This window comes from Eptesicus fuscus, chromosome 12 (assembly GCF_027574615.1).
Source record: "Eptesicus fuscus isolate TK198812 chromosome 12, DD_ASM_mEF_20220401, whole genome shotgun sequence".
Classification (NCBI taxonomy): Eukaryota; Metazoa; Chordata; class Mammalia; order Chiroptera; family Vespertilionidae; genus Eptesicus; species Eptesicus fuscus.
In genome coordinates, this window is record NC_072484.1 from 60853105 (window position 1) to 60872703 (window position 19599).

Sequence of the window (19599 nt, forward strand, 5' to 3'; positions counted from 1 at the left end):
CACCAGATGCCCTCGTTTCTGGGTCTCCAATGGGGTGTAGATCAGCTACTGCCTTAGGCACTCAGCAAGGATTACAGCAAAAACTGTAGTTTCTTCCTCCTGTCTGAGTGGCCCTGGAGCAGTCGGACTAGAACAGCAGATCATCTGGTCCGCTGCCAGAGGGCAGGCCACCCACATGCATAAGCCGTTGCTTGGGGCGCAGGTGTGCCTGCAAGACTTGCGGGGCAGGTCTTCAAAACGTGCGGGGCGGGTCCCAGGGCGGGGCGGGGTCTCAGGGCGCCCACAGGCCATGGTGCGGCGAGCCAAGATGGCTGTGAGTCTGGTCCTTCTGCCTTCCACGTATCTAAGTCCCCTCGTTCCGCACTCCAGCGCAGCAAACACTGATTGCTGGGCGCACCTCCGCAAGAGTCCCGCCTCTCCCCGCAGGCATGTGTGTCTCCCGGGGTTCGCCAGAAGATGGGTTTCAGGGTGATGGAGAGCTAATCTCCCCTAGGTTTGGAACAAAAGCCCCTCTCCCCCGCCACCAGCCAGACCCACGCACCTCCACACCTCATCCCCTCCGATTTCGCTGGGTGCGAGGCAACAGAACAGCCCCTAACCTCCGCCGCCATCTTTTTCATACTTCCCAATCTGTACCTCTTAATCCCTTCATTTCAGTCAACTCTACTGAAGTCTAGCGCCGCTGGGAGGTGCACGGAAAGGGCGCCCGGGCCTCCATCCAGTGCGCGTTGCGCGCGTCCCGCGGAACCAGGCGCGCGAGGGTCGCGCGGCTGGGACGGGCGCTGGGCGGCCGCCGAGCTCCAGGCACCGCCATCGCCGCGTTCCGGACGTCGCCGCCGCGGCGTCCCCCCAATTTATACTTCTTAATCCCTTGGATTCAGTCAACTCTACTGAAGTCTAGCGCCGCCGGGAGGTGCACGGAGAGGGCGCCCGGCCCGCGGCACCAGGCGCGCGGGGGTTGCGCGGCGGGGACGGGTGCTGGGAGGCCGCCGGGCTCTGGGCGCCGCCGCTGCGGCGGCGTCCCCAGCGTCCCGGGCCGGGTGGCCTGCGGGGGGCGGCGGAGTTGCGAAAGTGAGTGAGTTTCCCAGGGTTTCGCCCGGAATGGGGTTCAGTGCAATCGGAGCCGGTGCTCAGTGCACTCCGGAGCCTTTATCTCCTTCCTGCCAGTGAACTCCGGCCAGGTCATCAGCCGCCCCCTCCTCTCCGGTTCCATCCTCCCCGCAGGCGCGTGTGCTCGTGTCTCCGCCCGTTTCTCCATACCTCAGGCTTTTACGGCTTCCCCGACTGTCCCCGTGGCCTTCTCCTTCCCCCCAGCTGTGGGTATTTCAGTCCGCCAGCTCTCCTGTGGTTCTGGACGATGTCCGTTCTGACCTCTAGTTGTATTTTTGAAATTGTTGTGCCCGGCTGCAGGTTAGGTGTTTAACCTATGCCGCCATCTTGGTTTCTTTCCAGTGTTCTATATAAGAATTTTCACCCAGGTAACATTCTTTTAAATCCATTTATTGATGTAATCATTAAATATAATTTAACTGATTTTATGCTAAATTTATGGTAGTAATAAATTATAGTAATTAGAAATTAAAATTTTTTAAATTATATTATGAATAGTACATGCTCCATAACTATTTAGGGTAAAACAGCATAGGTTGACTTACAGTTGTGTATTGAAGTGTGGAATACTGGGTGCTTACAGATACTGGCGTGCTTCTGCTCTTCCCCTTTGAGAGTTGCTAATATCCGTGTTGTTTTTTGTTTTTCTGATAATGATATATTAAAATGTATAAGTGGGATTTTTTAAATTGCATCTTTTTTTCATCTTAATTTGTTTTATTTACAGGTGTTGACTTTAAAATAAAAACTGTAGAGCTAAGAGGAAAGAAAATTAGACTACAGATCTGGTAAGTGGAGAATCTGTACCCTGTAATTGCCATTCATGTTTAACAGTCCATACGCTTGTCTAATACAATTAACCATTTGAGCTGGTTTGCTCTCCTACTTTTCCTCTCCTTTGCTCATGTTTAAATAAAATGAACAGTGAGAGAGAATTTAGAAGAGTCTGCTTATTTCATACTCACATTTGCACATGGGCAGTTGTGCAAAGAAGGACGCCAGTGATAGTAAATTTGGAGTCTTTGTCTCTATTTTCAAATCATTTGACAAAACTGTCATCACTAAAATGATTGCTGATAAGCTTGTCTTCATGTTTTTAAAGTTACTTTGTTTGATAGTATTCAAAGAAAGTTCAGTATGTTTCTGACCAGATTTACACAGTTTCAAGCCAGATAACCTCTAGAGTTCAGGGACTCTTCTTGGTGGCACAGAGTGAATATCACTGTGGGACACACACACTCCTTCTGGCCACATTGCTGATGCCACATGAAGTTAGCCCTCATTAATGTTAACTAGAAATGAATCCTCAGCCCCTTTCTCGCAGTGTAGTCGTATGAGAGACCAAACCAGCTGTGCTACCACTGTGTTCAGCTCTAAGAACTCTGCTGGCTCCCAGCAGCCCACAGGGAGCATTAGGAAACCGATCTGTGGAGAGAGGATCAGGTCTGGTGTTGGTTTAAAAGTCACCGCTGAGCTGTTCTGAGAATGCCCTTTTGTTTTAACGACACAGCTGCAGTGTACTCAGCTTACTAACTCCTCTCGGCAGGTCAACCTCAGCTCTGAGTGTTTGTCCACCATGTGTGTGTTTGCTTTCATCTGCGTTAATTGCTGCCTCATCTGTGGCATCATCGGTCACCTAATGCTTGAATGTTAGTGCCATGCCTTCATTCTTCATCCGTGTCCCTGTCTGGGATACAGCTGCAGCCGAACCAACATTGCTTGCCCATCGGAGGTGTCTGAGGTAATATTCTTTATTTGGCCATCTGTGGCTATATAACCCACTCTAAGTTGTTTTAACTTAATTATGAAACATTAACAGTCTAGCCTAAATACGTGATACCCCAAATAACGCATATTTCTTACTAGATGGGCCCATGATCAGAAAGGCAGCAAACTGTTTTGTGTCTTGTTGCCCATTTTTTTGAACTCTGGAAATAGCAACAAAGTATCTTTCCCATGAGCTGCTGTTTTTAATTTTATAAGCTCTTTAAGGTAAAAACCATCTTTAAAAGTATTTGGAGTATGTCCACCTGTAAGTCAAGGTCAACTAAAGCACAGACGTCTTGTTGTCAATACACCGAATGTCCAAGGCCACTCTGCGCCTAGGCTAAGATCCCGTAAGCAGGTGCAAGGACACACGCACAGTAATCCCACGGTATACTGCGCACGCGTGCTCTTCTGTAGCCAAAATATGATTGGTGTAACTATTGGCATGAAGCCCTCTTTGTGTCTGGAATAATATACATGTTATATTATGTGAGCTAGAGAGAGGAGAGGGAGAGACGGAGCTAAGAGCTGATTCTGCTACAAAGTAAGGCCAAGAGCTCATAGAGAGCTCAGATATAGCTGCCATGTTAACCAGCCAGTGTGTTGGGCAGAGGAGTGTGCTAGAGAGGGGAGAGACCAGAGAGGCTGAGAGAAGCTGCTGAGACGGAGCTCAGGTACTATTGCTATGTAAAGCTCTAGGTCTAGAGGCAGCTTGCGGCTACTCAGAAGCTGCTGCAGGCACAGAGGCTACAGAGGCTAATACTGCTGATGTGGGGGAAGATATATCTATTCACCAGCCGTTGTATGTACGGCTGCCTGTTTTATGGACTTCTTGAAGAACTGTTTTGTCTGAAGGCTTTATGGCCACTGACTTCTGCAATGACAACTCCTTCTTATATACCCACAATTTCTCATGGCTTCTCCATCTAAGACCCAGCGTCCAAGAAGGTCCAGTCCCTACCAGTGATGGCGAACCTATGACACGCATGTCAGCACTGACACGTGTGGCCATTTCTGATGACACGCAGCCACATGCCGAGGATGAAACATTTGCTGCGCCTGAGGATGAAACATTTGCGACTAGAGTCTTGGAGTTAGTTTTTTCCTCAAAGTGACACACTACCCGAGTTATGCTCAGTTTTTTGGCCAAGTTTGACACACCAACCTCAAAAGGTTGCCCATCACTGCAGATGGAAGGGCTCAGACCCAACACCTGTATCTAGTGATCAGAGGATAAAGGTAGAACTTGGACTAAGTTCCCAACGGTTAGTGTAGCAAGTAGGATTCGAGAAAGAAGCTAACTCTGGCATAGTCGGGAAGAATTTAGAAGAATACATGGACTCCCGAGCAGCAGTGCTGTGCAGTGCTCTTGCTGTCTCTGACACCACCTCTGTACATGGTGCCTGTAGGTGAGACACTTTCTGATGGAGATTGCCTAGCAAAGGAGATAGAGCTAGTATTAGAATGTTAGTGAAGCTTGCTTAGTGGATGGCAGCAGTGTCTAAATGATGGCATGATTAAAACATGTTGATTAATGTATTAATACTTTAGTTTCATCTCAGGAGTAGTAATCTGTTTTACAGAGTGTGTCCAAATGCCCTGTGCCCCCGTGGAGCTCTGCTCACTGAGTCTGTGCTGGTGACATTGGATACTTCTAGATCTCACTCCAGTGGCTTTGAACCTGATGTAGGTGGGCCCTGCCTTACGAATCCCAGTCCATGGGGAAAGGTGTGATAGTGCAGTTCCAAGAAATGCACAGGGCACCCTGAAAGCACTTCTCTCTTGGGTGTAAAAGCATTTCCCCAAATAACTCCTTCTCTGCTTCTCCTTCGCTCATCACTCCTCAGACTTAGTTCTCAAAATTTTCAAAACTGTACATCGGTGAAGAATATAGCTGAGAGGAAAATCAAGATTCACTGAATCTATTGAAAGGATGATTGCAAGTTTTCTATGGGGAATATCCCAGTGATTCAGTTAGGAAGTAGGACTTGTGTTTTCCTGAAGGAAAAGACATTATTGTTATCCAGTAGGTAGAAAGGAAGCAATGGAGTCCTGGTTCATTACTTAAAGTAACACGTGGCTTATTTTGGTGTCGGCAGCAGTCCTTGTGCTGTTGCTGCTGTAATCTGCTTTGTCAAGGACATGTTGTCGTCACTTTGTTGTCACCAGTTGAGGGCATAGGAGGATCTGGTATGGTTGGAAGGAGTTCTTCAGAGAGGCTGCTAATAATAGCCCTGCTCTGATTTTGTACACTGTCAGTCCCCACAAACACTGCCAGTCGGCCTTCACAGAGAGGTGTTGTCAGAAGAAATGCATTTTTTTCTTGATGATGTCTGGGTATAGTCCATCTAAGAAAATGTTATTTACTGTAGATTCTTGAAGGTTTAAAGTACCCAAAGCTACAGATGTCATTGTTACATTTTTAGGTCACATTTCTCAGTTCTTGATCTATCTAGGGTTAGAAAATCAAAGAACTGATTTTCACATCTCTGTACTTAGAGTGTTTCTACATATATGTATATTAGTGACCTGGTGCACAGATTCATGCACATTAAAAGGAAATTAATTGGAAGGTGACTGGTGGGGCAGGACTGGGCAAGATGGGCTGGACACGCCCTGGAGCCAACCTCCCGCAGTCCCTCCCTGGCGTTTGCAGAGTGAGCATGGTCCCTCTGGCTCTCAGACATCCCCTGAGGGGTCCTGGAGTGCAAGAGGGCATTCTGCAAAGTTGCTGTCGTACAGGGTGTAGAATGCAAACGTAAGTATGCAGTAAACCAGCAATGACATAACCCACGGCCAAAGGTGGAATCACATGGCCCCACGAGGAATCGGCTCCCTCCTCTCTGGTTCAGGGTGCGTCACCTGAGAACTGCCGCTGCCAAATCACTGCACCTTGGCAGTTCCTGAGCATCTGCCCCCTGGAGGTTAGTGCGCATTCATAGCGACCAGTCGGACGGTCGGACACTTAGCATATTAGTCTTTTATATTATCTATATATATAAAAGCCCAGCGACCTTTATTGAGGAACAGCTGGTGGCTATGACGTGCACTACAGCAGCCAACCACCCTGAACCGCCCCGATCAGCCCCCCCCCCCCCCAACCTCCCATGGCCCCACTCCTGGCTGTCCCACCCCTGACCACCACCCCCACCTGCTGGTCTCGGACACAGGGAGCACGCGACAGCTGTTGGCTCGCCTTCTGAGGGGAGATGCCCACCAGGTATACAGAAGGTGCTCAGCAAGGAGTTTGCACAGGTTGTGTTCGCACCTTTATGCTGTCCCTCTCCCCCCTCCCCCCCCCACCACAATGCCAAAGGAAGCCTGATGCAGGAACACCCCCATGCTGATCATCCACACGGAGAAACGTCATGTGATAAACATGTCCCACAGAGGCTGAATCTGCCTCAAGAGGAAGATGCTACAGACCTGGAGCAGGAAAATCAGGACTGGGACAGAAGGCCTGGGAAAAGCAGGGCTGTGGATGGCTGAGTTCTGCATTTGCTGCCAGACCCTGATCCCTGGCCCCCTCCGTGTGCCAAGTGCCTGCATCGCCGCCCTTGGGTGGAGGCCTGTGAGTGAGTGAAGAACTGGGGCTGTGCCTGTGGCTGCGCTCGGCCCCCTTCCCTCGTGGATAAGCAGGAAACATATTTACGTGCCAGAATCTAAAACCCTCTTTATCGGTAATAGCACAAATAATGCAAGACCCACACGTGTTTCTAAACAGGACTCTGTCCGGCTGGGTGTGAACCCAGATCGAAGGCCTGCTCTCCACCGAGGAGGCTGCAAAGGCTGCTCCTCTCTCTAACGCACGCAACCTGGAGAGGTTTAAAGGGAAAAGGAGATAAAAATAAAATAGCAATAAGCCCTGAAGCCACTGCCGATGCCGTCAAATCCTCTGCGGTGGTGATGTCAGAGCCCGTCTCCCTGCGCCCGGGGCTCAGACGGTCAAACTGCTGGCACTTGCCAGGTCACCTGGCACCAGCCTCATCTACGCGACCACTTTCAACTTTCCCCCAGCTCCTGGAGGCAGTGGGCTTGCAGATGGAGGCTTCAGTGTTAAAGCAACCCTGTAGGTGAAGCACAGACACGCAAGGGCTTTTTGATGAGAGAGAACCTATAACATCCCTTCACGAACGTGTTTTTAACTGATCTGAGATCAGGCTCCCAGCCTTGGCGACTCTCAAATAGGCCTCAGGGATTCCATTCGCCCGATGCAAAGACTGACCTGGGTTTCACTGAGACAGAACCCTCGCTCTGGAACAGCACATCCTTTCAAAAGGAAGGTCACCCTGGCTGCAGGTCCTTGCTCTTCTTCACTTTGAATATTTCTTGCCACGCCCTTCTCTACCCAGCAAAGCTCATTTAGAATTGAAGGCCAGATAAAGAGCTTCACAGAAGAAAAAGGTAAAGGAGTTCATCACCCCAATTGAGGGCCAACCTCCTATGTCCCCTCCCCCCAGCTGGCCCGGCCTGATCAAGGCAGCCGGCTGGACCCCACCTGTGCACGAGTTCATGCACCAGGCCTCTAGTGTGTATATATATATGTGTGTGTGTGAACTTAAAATATAACTAAAATTAAAATGTTTCTGCTTAGAATATAGTTTCATGCATTTACATCCAAATGCTATCCTGGAAGTTATACATGGTGACTTAGATTCATTGTGTTGACATGGACTTGACCATGAAATTTGTCTCCTACTTTAGGCAAACAGAATTAAAATGCTTTGTGTAAGGGCCCTCATTCTGTCATCGTGCCAATCTCCACTGTTGGGGAACTTGGTTTTCACCAGCGTTCTTCTATTAACGCCACACTCCTTTCCTTTCGTTCTATGCTTGGAAGAGGAAGAGCATTTCACATACTGAAATTGGTTCCTGCCCTTCAAATTAGTAATTGTGTCATTTCAATGGATATATTAAATATTATAGATGAGAATTTTTTAATTTTTAAAACATCATTGTATCACCGAATTGGGGAAACAATTGCAGGAATTTTTTAATTTACACCAAAAGCAAAGAGAGAAATAATAGTAAGATCACATGCTAGCTATTAGTAAATGATGATTTGGCTGGCATTAATAATCTGCAAATCTCTAGAAATCAGCTCTTTGTCATTACAGCGACAATTCGGGTTCATGGTGATAAAGAGGGGAAAATACTAGGGTTCTGCATCTTTATAGAAAGATAAAAGCGTGATCAGATTGGTACCTTATCTAATTTTTGAAAAGAGAGACTTGTGTTGGTTTTTTGGTGCTGGTATATAGTAGGTACTTAAATACTTGTTGAACTGAATTAAACTTTCTACATTTTAAACGTAATGTTTTGGTCAGCACATGTTATTGACAGCCGCTCTGGGTGGACCCTGGTGGACAAAAACAGACCAGCCTTGCCTCTCGGGCCTTCAGTCAAGGACAGCATGGGATTCTTGTGTCCTCTGGAACAAAGCAAATGGCTTTGTTTTTTATGTGAAATGAATTTGCCAACGAGTTTTGTTTGCTTGGCATAACATCAGAAATGTGAACTAATTGGTGGTGGGTTCAATCTGGATGAAGCCATAAATTATAGCCACTGCCAAGGGGTGTTTTAGGGACACAGTCCCCACAAGTTGCACCTCGACCAGGAAAACGTTGCACACACTCTCCCTCTGAGACCTGTCATGCTACAGGCTTTGAGTAGCTTTGCAGTGAGGAACCTTATTGTTGTTACTCCATTGCCCAGCTTACTCCCCTGTGACCCACCATGGCCCCTGGGCGTATGCCAGCAGTAGGCTTGGGGAAAGCTAAATTATACATCATCTTTAGAGACATTGTTTCCCTGATCAGAAGCCCTGCTCTGCTGATCCACATTTGTCTCAAGCAGTTTCTTGGCTTCTTAGATGGAGAAACTAGGTCACAGCCAGCTTCTCTACATTACTAGTGTGCTTACGTCCTTCCTCATGTTGAAGTGCTCAACTTCAGCAGAATAAATAGTTCTTAGATTTCAAAGTAGCAGTCAGAGAATAATGAACGTTACTGTATCTGTAAAGCTATTTGGTAACTCCCCTCTTTCCCTTTGACCACTTACTCTGTTTAAAAGGATTCTATAGCATTTTTCATTGGTGGGTATCCTTATCAACAAAATCAGATATTAGCCAGTGAGATTGGTTAAAGGAGAGTTGTAGACTAAAATAGTTTAAATTATTATCCCTCGTTTTCTCCTAGTTGATGACTGCCTCCCATAGAGGGTGTTAACTTTCTACCATTTTACACGTTAGAAACAGCTCATTTCAGAAAGGCTGAGTTCTCTAAAGAAGCAAGACTGGTGCCCGGGTACCTGGCACCCACAGTGACTGCCCAGGGCCTGCCTGCTGGAGCAGAGCTTTCCAGGAACAGCTACTGTCCACCCCAGACAGGCTTTGAGGAAATTGGGGGAATAACAGCATTTATACCTGTTAATATACCAATTGATAGAGGTTAAATACCTAGAAGAGCTGACTTGACCATAATACTTTATGACTACAAAATAAAAGTTGAATTATCAGCCCACCATCTAACTCCTTGTTCATTTTTGCTATTTCTCTTATTCCTTCCAAAACAATTTTCCTCACAGTGCAGTCGATTAAAAATTTAGAACCTTCTAGAGCAAAGTTTATGACTGTGGGGGAGGAAAGTGTGGTCAAGTGTACTTATGTAATTTCTAGTATTAAGTTACCTCATGCTTTCATAATTTTATTCTTGAATGTCAAAAAATTCATTCCGAAGCTAATGTTAGCTTAACCCTTTGCACTTGCTTGCTTTTTTCTCGATTCCTTTATTCTACTCAGGATTTAATGCTAACCATGTCGAGTCATACTCGACATCCGAGTGCAAAAGGTTAAGTGAGTCACATGAGTATGAGTTAAGAAATCAGAAATCACTTTTATATTTAACTAGGGGCCCAGTGCACAAATTCGTGCACCTCGAAAGGCACTGTGGGCCGTGAGGCTGCGGTGGGCACAGGGTCAGCGCACGTCATAGTGACCGGTTGTTTGGTTGTTCCGCCGTTCAGTCTATTTGCATATTAGCCTTTTATTATATGGGATGCTATTTTTGCATGAGCTTTCACATTGGAAAGTTTGTTGTCTTTTTAATTAAGATTTTGCTATGTATAGGATTTTAGCATCTTTAGTTAAATTATGTGGGATCTGCCCTCTCTCTCCCTCTTTTTATTACAACTTTTTGCCATAAAAATGCTCTCTTTTTTTTCTATTTTCAAACGCTTGGTTTGAAAGAAATTGGGACTCCTTTATGTTTTTGTTTGAATGTAACTAGCTCAGAAAAGCTATCCCCACTAATAGTGAACATGCACAGACGTGAGGAGTGGCCTGGTGACTAGAAGGAGCCAGCCTGGTGGGGCCACCACTCGCCCTGTGTGCATTGGAATGTGGAGTTGCTTACTATGGTTATGGTTTGGGAACTGATATTTTTGGCTGCTATTTCTTAGGGACACAGCAGGTCAAGAGAGATTCAACAGCATTACCTCAGCTTATTACAGAAGTGCCAAGGGGATCATATTAGTGTATGATATTACTAAGAAGGAGACATTTGATGATTTGCCAAAATGGATGAAGATGATTGATAAGGTAAGTGTTGCTTTTTTTTTTTTTTTCAATTATGAACTCTTTGCTCATGGGTGTTAATCCTTATAAAAGAAAACATTTATGAAGCATGCTCTTACATTATAAAGGGCGTTAATCCATATTGCAATAACCAAAGTTTTATTATTATAAGTAATAAAACCAGAATTTTTATTCTGGTACCTTGGGCTGTTTGAACTCAGAGCCCAAATCTGTAGTTCTGCCATCCTGAAAAACCAAATTGAATTTATACTTCATTCAGTGTTACATCCTGCTTATTTCACTAAATATTCTGTCATGACGGCCTTCCTCTGTCATTAACTGTTCTTCCAAAGCATGTTTGTTTTATATTTATATATATAATTGATTTCAGAGAGGAAGGGAGAGGGAAAGAGAGATAGAAACACCAATGATGAGGATCATTGATCGGCTGCCTCCTGTATGCCCCCTATCAGGGATCGAGCCAAAGCCTAGGCATGTGCCCTGACCAGGAATCAAATTTTGGCCTCCTAGATCATAGGTTGATGCTCAACCATTGAGCCACACTGACCGGGCCATGTATTTGTTTGTTTTTAATGGCTTCATTCTTTTATGTACCTTAACTTACTTCATTCTTTGTCTATTTTGTTGGATTTTTACATTTTTTTTAATTAATGATCATTTTTAAGTACAAAGCTTTGCCTTTATTTTGAATCATTTCCTTAGGGTAGATTCTAAGGAATTACTGGTCAGAGGCTAAGAACATTGTGGTTCATAGTACCTATGACCACGTTTCTTTCTAACACACTGTGAGCTGTCTTCCATGCCACAGTAACCAGGTCTGCCTGGGACAGAGAAGATGCTCAAAGATTTGTAGAGTGAATGAACAAGTGAGTGAAAAATATTGGATCGTTTTACATTTCCTGTCAGCATATGGTAATGCCCATTTTTGAAATGCAGCTTCTTTTAAAATTCCACAGTATGCTTCAGAAGATGCAGAACTTCTCTTAGTTGGAAATAAGTTGGACTGTGAAACGGACAGAGAAATCACCAGACAGCAGGGTGAAAAGGTGAGAGAAACCTGGGGGCAGGAGAGAGAAGTCAGTTCCCACACTTAGTATGTTAGCAGTTGATATGCTTTTCCTTTTAACAAATTACTAATTTTTTAAGAATTATGAAATAGTTATACAGTTATCACTCAATCACATCCTTCTCAAATGTTTGCTTTTTTTAGCAATCGTACTTCCTTAAATTCATTTTGAAATTGAAGGGAAAAAACCACATTAGTATATGCTGCATTACTATCTAACCTGACACTATATACAGAGAAATCTTTTTTTAAAGCATAAAGTTGCTTTCATGATTGTCTCTCACTCTAATATATGTTAATCTTCCTTGGAGAATTAGTGATATTCACATTTTCAATATCAGATACATTACAATTTTAGAAATTTGGTCACATAATTTAAATTGAAGGTCATAGTATCCCTGGGTTTTGTTATTTACTTATAACATAAGAATTTGCTGCACTTAGGAACTTTACAGTTAAGCATACACGGGCCTTAACAAACCTTTAGTCCTCCCCTTCCCATATAGCTGAAGCCCAGAAGGTATGATTCCCCCATCGTTGGCCTCATTTATACATTAGACTACATCGCACCCCACACAGAAGAAAAATAACTTGTTTGCTTAGTTCGCACAGCAGATAACTGGGATGCGGTTCTGTGAAGCAAGTGCCAAGGATAACTTCAACGTGGATGAAATATTTCTGAAACTTGTTGATGACATTCTGAAAAAGGTAAAAAAAAAATCGACATGAAAGTTTTTCATCTGAAACGTACTGTTTTCTTTATTATTTTTTTGTTGAGGATTTATTATTTCAAAAGCGAAGTACAGTAGTTTTTAAGGAGCAGGTGAAGTTGTTAACTCGGCCAGAGGCATCGAGCCTGCTATAGCAGCAGCCCTTCCATCCGGTGGTTTTCAGTATCCTTGGTGTTAATGGTCAGTGTATTTGCTTAGTCTTAAATACAGTTTGGTGGAGTGACTGGACTGGCATGACAGTGTGCCATGTTTATCTGACATTTGCTTTTCTCCTGTTCCTGTTTTCCCACAAGGACTAAGTTAGATACAGATGAGGAGACAGCGGAATGGGCAGGGATCTGAGCTGAGAAGCGCTGGTCCTTGCCTCCCCCAGTGCTCTGCTCTAGCAGGAGCCTGATTCTGTCACCAAAGCCTTTCCGATGCTGAGCGCCAGGAGAATTGCTAGGCAGCTTCAGTGAGCAGCACAATTTCTTCAGGCGTCTTTAGGCTTACATTCAGAGATTTTTTAGTAAGAACTACATGTTACTTGCTCAGTTCAAACATAATTCAGAAGCTTCTAATAAAATGGCTGTTTTATTAGAAAGGTTATTTCTTTCTTCAGTAATGCTGTACCCCCTGAGAATGCAGAACCGCTTTTTCATGTATTAATGCACTGAGTTCCCATTATACTGGGCCATGAAAAAGACATGTTTATGAGGTCCATCTTGTCTCTTCCTCCTCAGGTATAAAGGGACATGATGCATCCTGAACCTGTTTTGTTTTTTGGCTTAGTATTTGAATGTCTAGTTAAACTTTGATGATTAGAGAGTTTTATTTAAAAATACTTTGCTCTTATATAATTGTACAATTTGCAGAGCACTTACCTATACATTGTGTAGTTAAAATGTGTTTTTGTCTTTTGTTTATCCTGAAGATGCCCCTGGATATTTTAAGGAATGAGCTGTCCAATAGTATCCTCTCCTTACAACCAGAACCTGAGATTCCACCAGAATTGCCTCCACCAAGACCACACATCAGATGCTGTTGATTTGCTACTTTGGAGACAAAGTGGGAATGATTCCTAGAAATGGGAAAACGTTCTATTCTGCACTACAATCATTCTGAAAATTTCCTTTCGCACTTTGTAATGCAAGTCAGAGCTATACACTAACTTGTAAATATGCAATCCTGGGTAAGTTTTGGTTATAAATTACATATATCCCTCCAAATTATTATATTTCATTCATTATCCCAGTGTCTAGTGTGCATACACTGGGACATGTAGTACTTCTAATATGAAGAATGGGAGAAATGAAAGTTATAATGTTTCTTGAAATAAATAATATAGTTGTCCTTGTTAATTATATTATGAGGACAGAAGATATTCTGATAAGAAGAAAGAACGTGGTGCTTTGCTTACTGTTTTAAAGAAAATTTGTAAAAACCAGAGACTTTTTGAAGAAAAAAAAAAAGCTATCTTAAGTGCTTTTTCTTTATTTACAAGACATTTCCCTAGCTGTAGCATTTTTAAAGTATCGGGAGTGTTTCTACCACAAAGCAAAAGCTCCATTCATAGCCGTCATTGAAGGTTATTTATTAATGTTATATAATGGTAGAATATTACTAGTTAGAGGGTAGGATTTGACTTGGTCCTGAGGCTGCAGAGTCTCTCTCATAGTTTCTGAGTGGATATCCCTTATGCTTTTAAGAACTACGAAGATTCAATAAAGAAAGAAAACGCTGCTGTCCTAAACAAATCCTGTTTAAAGGAATTTTAAAGAGATACATTTTACTATATCAAAGAACATACATGTATTTGCCTAAACATTCTATACCTTTATAATGATGAAACTTCCCCTTACGATAAAGCTTATTCCTGTTAATCCTAGACTGTGTTCTTTTTTTTTTTTTTTTTTTTGTCTGATAATGAATTTGTGAACTCTATCTTTGGTATATCTTTTATTAAACTGCACTGTTTTGTTAGTCGAGATAAATAAGTAATTATGTATTTGAATAACTTGGCGTGTCTTGAGTGTTGTGATATGAAAAGCATTGTGGTCTTTCTACACTAATGAAGTACAAATAAAATTTTGTATTTATGAATGACGGTTGAGTTGCCACATTTATTGTGTAATTATTACTGTGTGTGTGTAATTATAATTTGAATATCTGATAATATTCTTCATATACTACACTTCTTAATCTTTTGAGTGTTTTAGATAAGACAAATACAGTGTCCTTCACTGTGAAAAAATTATTTGGTAGTTTCTCAAAATATTTAACAGGATAGATTATGACCCAGCAATTCTGCTTCTGGGTATATTCCCCCCCAAAATTGAAAGCAGTAACACAAACATACTTATACACCTGTGTTCATACAGCATTATTCATAATAGCTAAAAGGTGGTGAGGGATTAGTGATTAATTGGGATAGAGATTTAGTTTGGGAAGATTAAAAACTTCTGGAGCTGGATGATGGTGATGGTTGCACAACAATGTGAATGTACTAATGCCACTGACTTGTACATTTTAAAATGGTCAAATACATAAAATGTCCTCAAGAAAAAAAAAATTTTTAGTATATGTGCCACCAAAGTAAGCACAAAATTTCTAATGTATGTACCTTTTATCATCTAACAGTTAGCCATGGGTTGTGCTGATGGTTTACCTGTTATCTCACCTCCATGCCTACCCTCTAGGCTCTGCTGTCTGCTCTCAGGGTTGGGACTCAAGGATTTTCCAGGCCCTCCTGCTCTTCCTCTTAGACCTGCTGATTGGAGAAACCAAGGACTGGGGAGGAGAAAAAAGGGATTTGCTTGCCATTTTTCCTTCCCATTAGCCCCTGTGGTAACACCCTACAGCTGGCTCTAGCTTCCAGCTTCACTGCACCCCACTGGACATACCAGAGCATTGGGGCTGGTCAGCGTGTTACCTGCCACATACCTGGGCCACCCCAGCACCTGTTAGCTCTCCTTAGTCCATGTCCCCTCCAGGTCCTGCTCCAGCTCAAGATCTGAGCACCTGCCATGCTACATCCCTCCTCAGAGCTTAGGCCAGCGTGCTGGATCCTCCTTTGCTCCTACGTTTTGGCAACACTCCTCCCTTTTTGTCCCCCAGCCCCAGGAGTATCAATTGCTTCCTTTAGTTGTTGATCACTGAGTTATCTTAGTATTCTCTCTTTGTCGGTTTAGCATTTTAACAACTCTGTGACTAGTTCTCTGTATCAAATCCCTCCTCTTTAATGATGCTTTTTCCTGACTGCTAGAGTACTTGGTATCAGGAGTGGTCTCGAAACATCCTCAAAGATGAGTTTAAGAAGAAAAAAAAAGTTTGCCATGGGCATTTGTGGCTAGTTCAGTAATCTGTTTCATATTTAGACTCAATCTTAGCTCCTGCATTTGTGCCTGTTGGCTGTGGTGTTAACAAAAGTACCACCTTGTTCAGTAGAGTAGTTTTGGGATTAAAGGTAGGACTTTGCAAAAAGTATTAGTGTGGTTTATATGGCTCTTGAGTTTGATTACATTTTTGTTCTCTTGTTTTCCAGTATACTTGTATGTCCTTTTCTCTAATTAGGAGAAAAGGACATACAAGTATATTCTTTTCTTGATTTTGTGACAGTAGGACTAGGACTTTTAGTTTCTATACTATTGTCCTCTACAATTTTTTAGGGGCTGGCTATTCAATAGCCATTTTGTGTATGGTTCTCATGACTGATGGCCTGTCTTGCCTATATCATGACCCTAAATAGCCTATTGTGTGATAAGCTGAAACTCAGTGTCTTCTCTCTTGAGTTTTAAAGGGAACTCTATTAACAGTTGTAAATATACATTATGTTTTTATAGCTAATTGTCTTAGATTAGTGTTTCATCTGATTCTCAAAAACCAAGATGAGTAGATAGAGGTGTAAAATGAATGTTGATTATCCAAGTGGAAGGAGAGGAACAAAATCCAAGAAAATACAAATAAAAACCACTGAAGACCCCAAGTCCTCTAGATTTTGTTACAGCTAAAAATCTTATTTTCAGTCTGTGAACTTGATAATAAACTTAGTTGAAATTCACCTTCATGGAGAATTAATAGTGGATTCAATGACTTTGAATATAGTGGGGATATAACAGGGTTATTCTGTATGTACAAATCTCCCTTTTTCACCTTCTGGATCTTAAAGTACTATTTCAAGTTGGTAGGCAGTTTAGTTTAATGGTTTTGAAGTTCTGCATTTTGAAATTGAGGAGTGAATATTAGTTGATGACAACAAAGCAAAGAGATTAGTCTTATTTGTTTCTAGCTATAAAGCAAACTACCTAAAATTAGTTGTTTTTTTGTTTCTTCATGAGTGACTTACATGACCAGGGAGAGAGAAAATGCTTGTCATATAGATTATTTATTGCCTGGAAGTTACAACTAGGCCCACAGACTGCAGATATATTCAGACAGGACATGACATATAGTCAACAGAGTTGAAATGTATTGCATGGTTGCTCTATTCAAGGCTCTGTGCTGAGGTGCTGTAGGGGATACAACCAAGATAAATACTCCAATCACTGCCCTTAAGAAATTCATCAAGCCCTAGCTGGTTTGGCTCAGTGGATAGAGCATTGGCCTGCGGACTGAAGGGTCCTAGGTTCGATTCCAGTCAAGGGCACATGCCCGGGTTGCAGGCTCGATCCCCAGTGTGAGGCATGCAGGAGGCAGCCGATCAATTATTCTCTTTCATCGTTGATGTTTCTACTTTCCAACTCCCTTCCTCTCTGAAATGAATAAAAATATATTATTTTAAAAAAAGAAGTTCATCAAGTGCCAGAGACAGGCCCATACCTGGAGTACAAGACAGAGCTTCTGTCATGAAAGAACAGATGATGCCCAGTCTTGGGGAGCAGAGGAGGTAGAGCCAAGGCCAGCTGGGGAAACTGGAAAGTGGAAGCATCTTCTCCCTTGACCTCCAGGAATGAGTAGGCTATTGACTAGTGGCAAGGTAGACCTGAGGAACAGTGTATTCAAAAGCCAAAGGGACCTTCTGGCAGGAGTGGACTGTATATCATGAAGCACGCATTGCTAGCTGTCCCAATCAGTTACAGCTTCCTAAACCCTTGGCTGCCTCTTGTAAATGTCTGATAGTGACAGGCAATTACTGGAAATGTTGAACTGCCTGCCTGCACACACAAACCTAAAGCATGTCTCATTCCAATGCATTGTCACTGAAAAGGGGTCTGAAAATCTGCCTTTGTATTTTTTAGCAAGGGTGAACTGGTGAGTGATCTACTTATGAACCAGTTATCTCTGTTCCAGGGGCTTGACAATAAAAACCCTAATTTTACTAGATCTCTTTCTTTAAAAAATAAATTGTAAACCTTTCTGATACCACTGCAAATACAGTTCAACAAATGCTTGTGATTAAACACTCTAGCATTCCATTATATTAAAGAAGAACGTAGGTTTTTTTAAAGACAAAGAATGCTACCCCTCAGCTGACTCTAGTTCTGGGCTCTGAGGAAGACTATGGTCTCTGCGCCTCAGATCTGTGTCCTTAGGGGTCATCAGCTTTACCCTTTAGGGTCAGCTAGTTAAGCCCATGGTTACCTTAGGGGCTCCACAACCAACTTCTTAACATTTAACTCAGAAAACAGCTTTTTAATCCATGATTCAAAGGGTTTCAGTATAAGTAACTTTGGGTTCCCATCAATTCATAATCAGTCATTCACAAATAACTGGATGTTAGGTCTTGCCTTGGACTGAGCAGGAGAGAGCTGGGAGCAGGAGGGCATTGGGGAATCATGAAAATAAGATAGGGAAATGGTTTAGAAAGGAAATGAAGCCAAAGATAATGGGGCCGACCTCCATTTGGATCTGTCTGCCTTCCACCAGGCTGGGACAGAACTAAGACATTCACACCACAGGCCGACTCCACAAAGTCCTGCTGCTGCTCCTCACTCTCAATGGCCGCCTCCGCCACACACAGCATCAGGCACCGAGGGGGGTGTCTGCCCTAAGGGTGCCCTGGAGGGAAGTCCCTGCTGGTCACCCCAGACATGGTCCATCCGATTTCTCCCTTCTCTCTCCTGTATGTTCAAGTTGTTCCCTTAGCTTAGGCTAGCCTGTTTCCTGGACCTAAATGAGCTCGGATTTCCACATGTCGGGAACGCTCTCCTCTGACCCCCGCTGGAGCCACCCTCTCCTCTGCAGCTAGTCTTTTTGGAGGATCCTTTCACACTTGCTCTCTCCGCTCTCACCCCTCAGGCTCATTTCCCAGTTCACTGCCGCCCGGCTCCCAACCACAACTCCACAACGACTCTGTTGGCCAAAGTCACCAACAACCCATTGTGCGGAAGCCCAGTGGATGGATGAGCATCAGCATGCTTGATGTCTCCACAGCGCTGAGCTCCCAGAAAGCCTTTTGAGCCCAGGGACCCCTGAAATAACCCTCCGTGTCTAGCTGGCCCTTAACATGAGACTGTCTCATGAGCAACAGTACGGATTGTCTCAATAGTGGTCCGGAATGTGGTCGTTGAAGCCAGATTGCACCAGTCCAAATCTTGGCCTGACCGTTTCCCAGCTCTGTGCTCATTTTGGTGGGTTTCTTCATTTGAGAAGTGGGGATAATACTGGATGCTAACTACTTCATAGGGTTGTTGTGAGGATTACATGAGTATCTGTACACTTCCTATAACAATTCTGGCACATAGCTAGTACTCAGTAACTATTACTGTGGCAAAATTTTAAACATTATATTTTTAAGTAATTTTAGATTGACAGGAAATTGCAAAAATAGTCAAGTTACCATGTACTCTTCCCCTAGTTTCACTATTGATAACATCTTATATAACTATAGTAAAATTATCAAAATCAGGAAATTGACATTAGCACAACACTATTGACTAAGGTGCAGGCCTTATTCTAATGTCACCAGTTAATTGTTTTTCTTAATGATTATGTTCTTAGTTACCAGAGGGGTGGGGGGCTGGGGGACTGAAAGGATTGAGAAGTACAAATTGGTAGTTACAAAATAGTCATGGTGATCTAAAGTACAGCATAGGGAATATAGTCAATAATATTGTAATAACTATGTATGGTGCCTGGTGGGTATTGGAAATACCAGAGGAACACTTTGTAAAATACTTTATATGATTGTCTAACCACCATGCTCTACACCTGAAACTAATACGAGATAGATAATATTGAATGTAAACTGTAAATTAATAAAATAAGCCCTAGCCAGTTTGGCTCAGAAGATAGAGTGTTGGCCTGTGGTCTGAAGGGTCCCGGGTTCAATTCCAGTCAAGGGCACATGCCCAGTTTGCGGGCTTGATCCCAAATAGGAGGCATGCAGGAGGCAGCCAATCAATGACTCTCTT

At 43.2% G+C, this 19599-nt stretch overlaps 1 protein-coding gene across 1 annotated transcript in view; it reads left to right on the forward strand.

Moving 5' to 3' along the window:
* The window catches only part of RAB12 (RAB12, member RAS oncogene family), a 34738-nt gene extending 20388 nt beyond the window's left edge, over positions 1-14350 (forward strand). Inside the window, exons 2-6 of the mRNA XM_028139137.2 lie at positions 1838-1898; positions 10336-10474; positions 11428-11517; positions 12141-12245; positions 13182-14350. Of these exons, the coding sequence (XP_027994938.2) occupies positions 1838-1898; positions 10336-10474; positions 11428-11517; positions 12141-12245; positions 13182-13295 (509 nt within the window). The 3' untranslated portion in view covers positions 13296-14350. The remainder of the gene's footprint in view (positions 1-1837; positions 1899-10335; positions 10475-11427; positions 11518-12140; positions 12246-13181) is intronic.
* The last annotated feature ends 5249 nt before the right edge of the window (positions 14351-19599 follow it).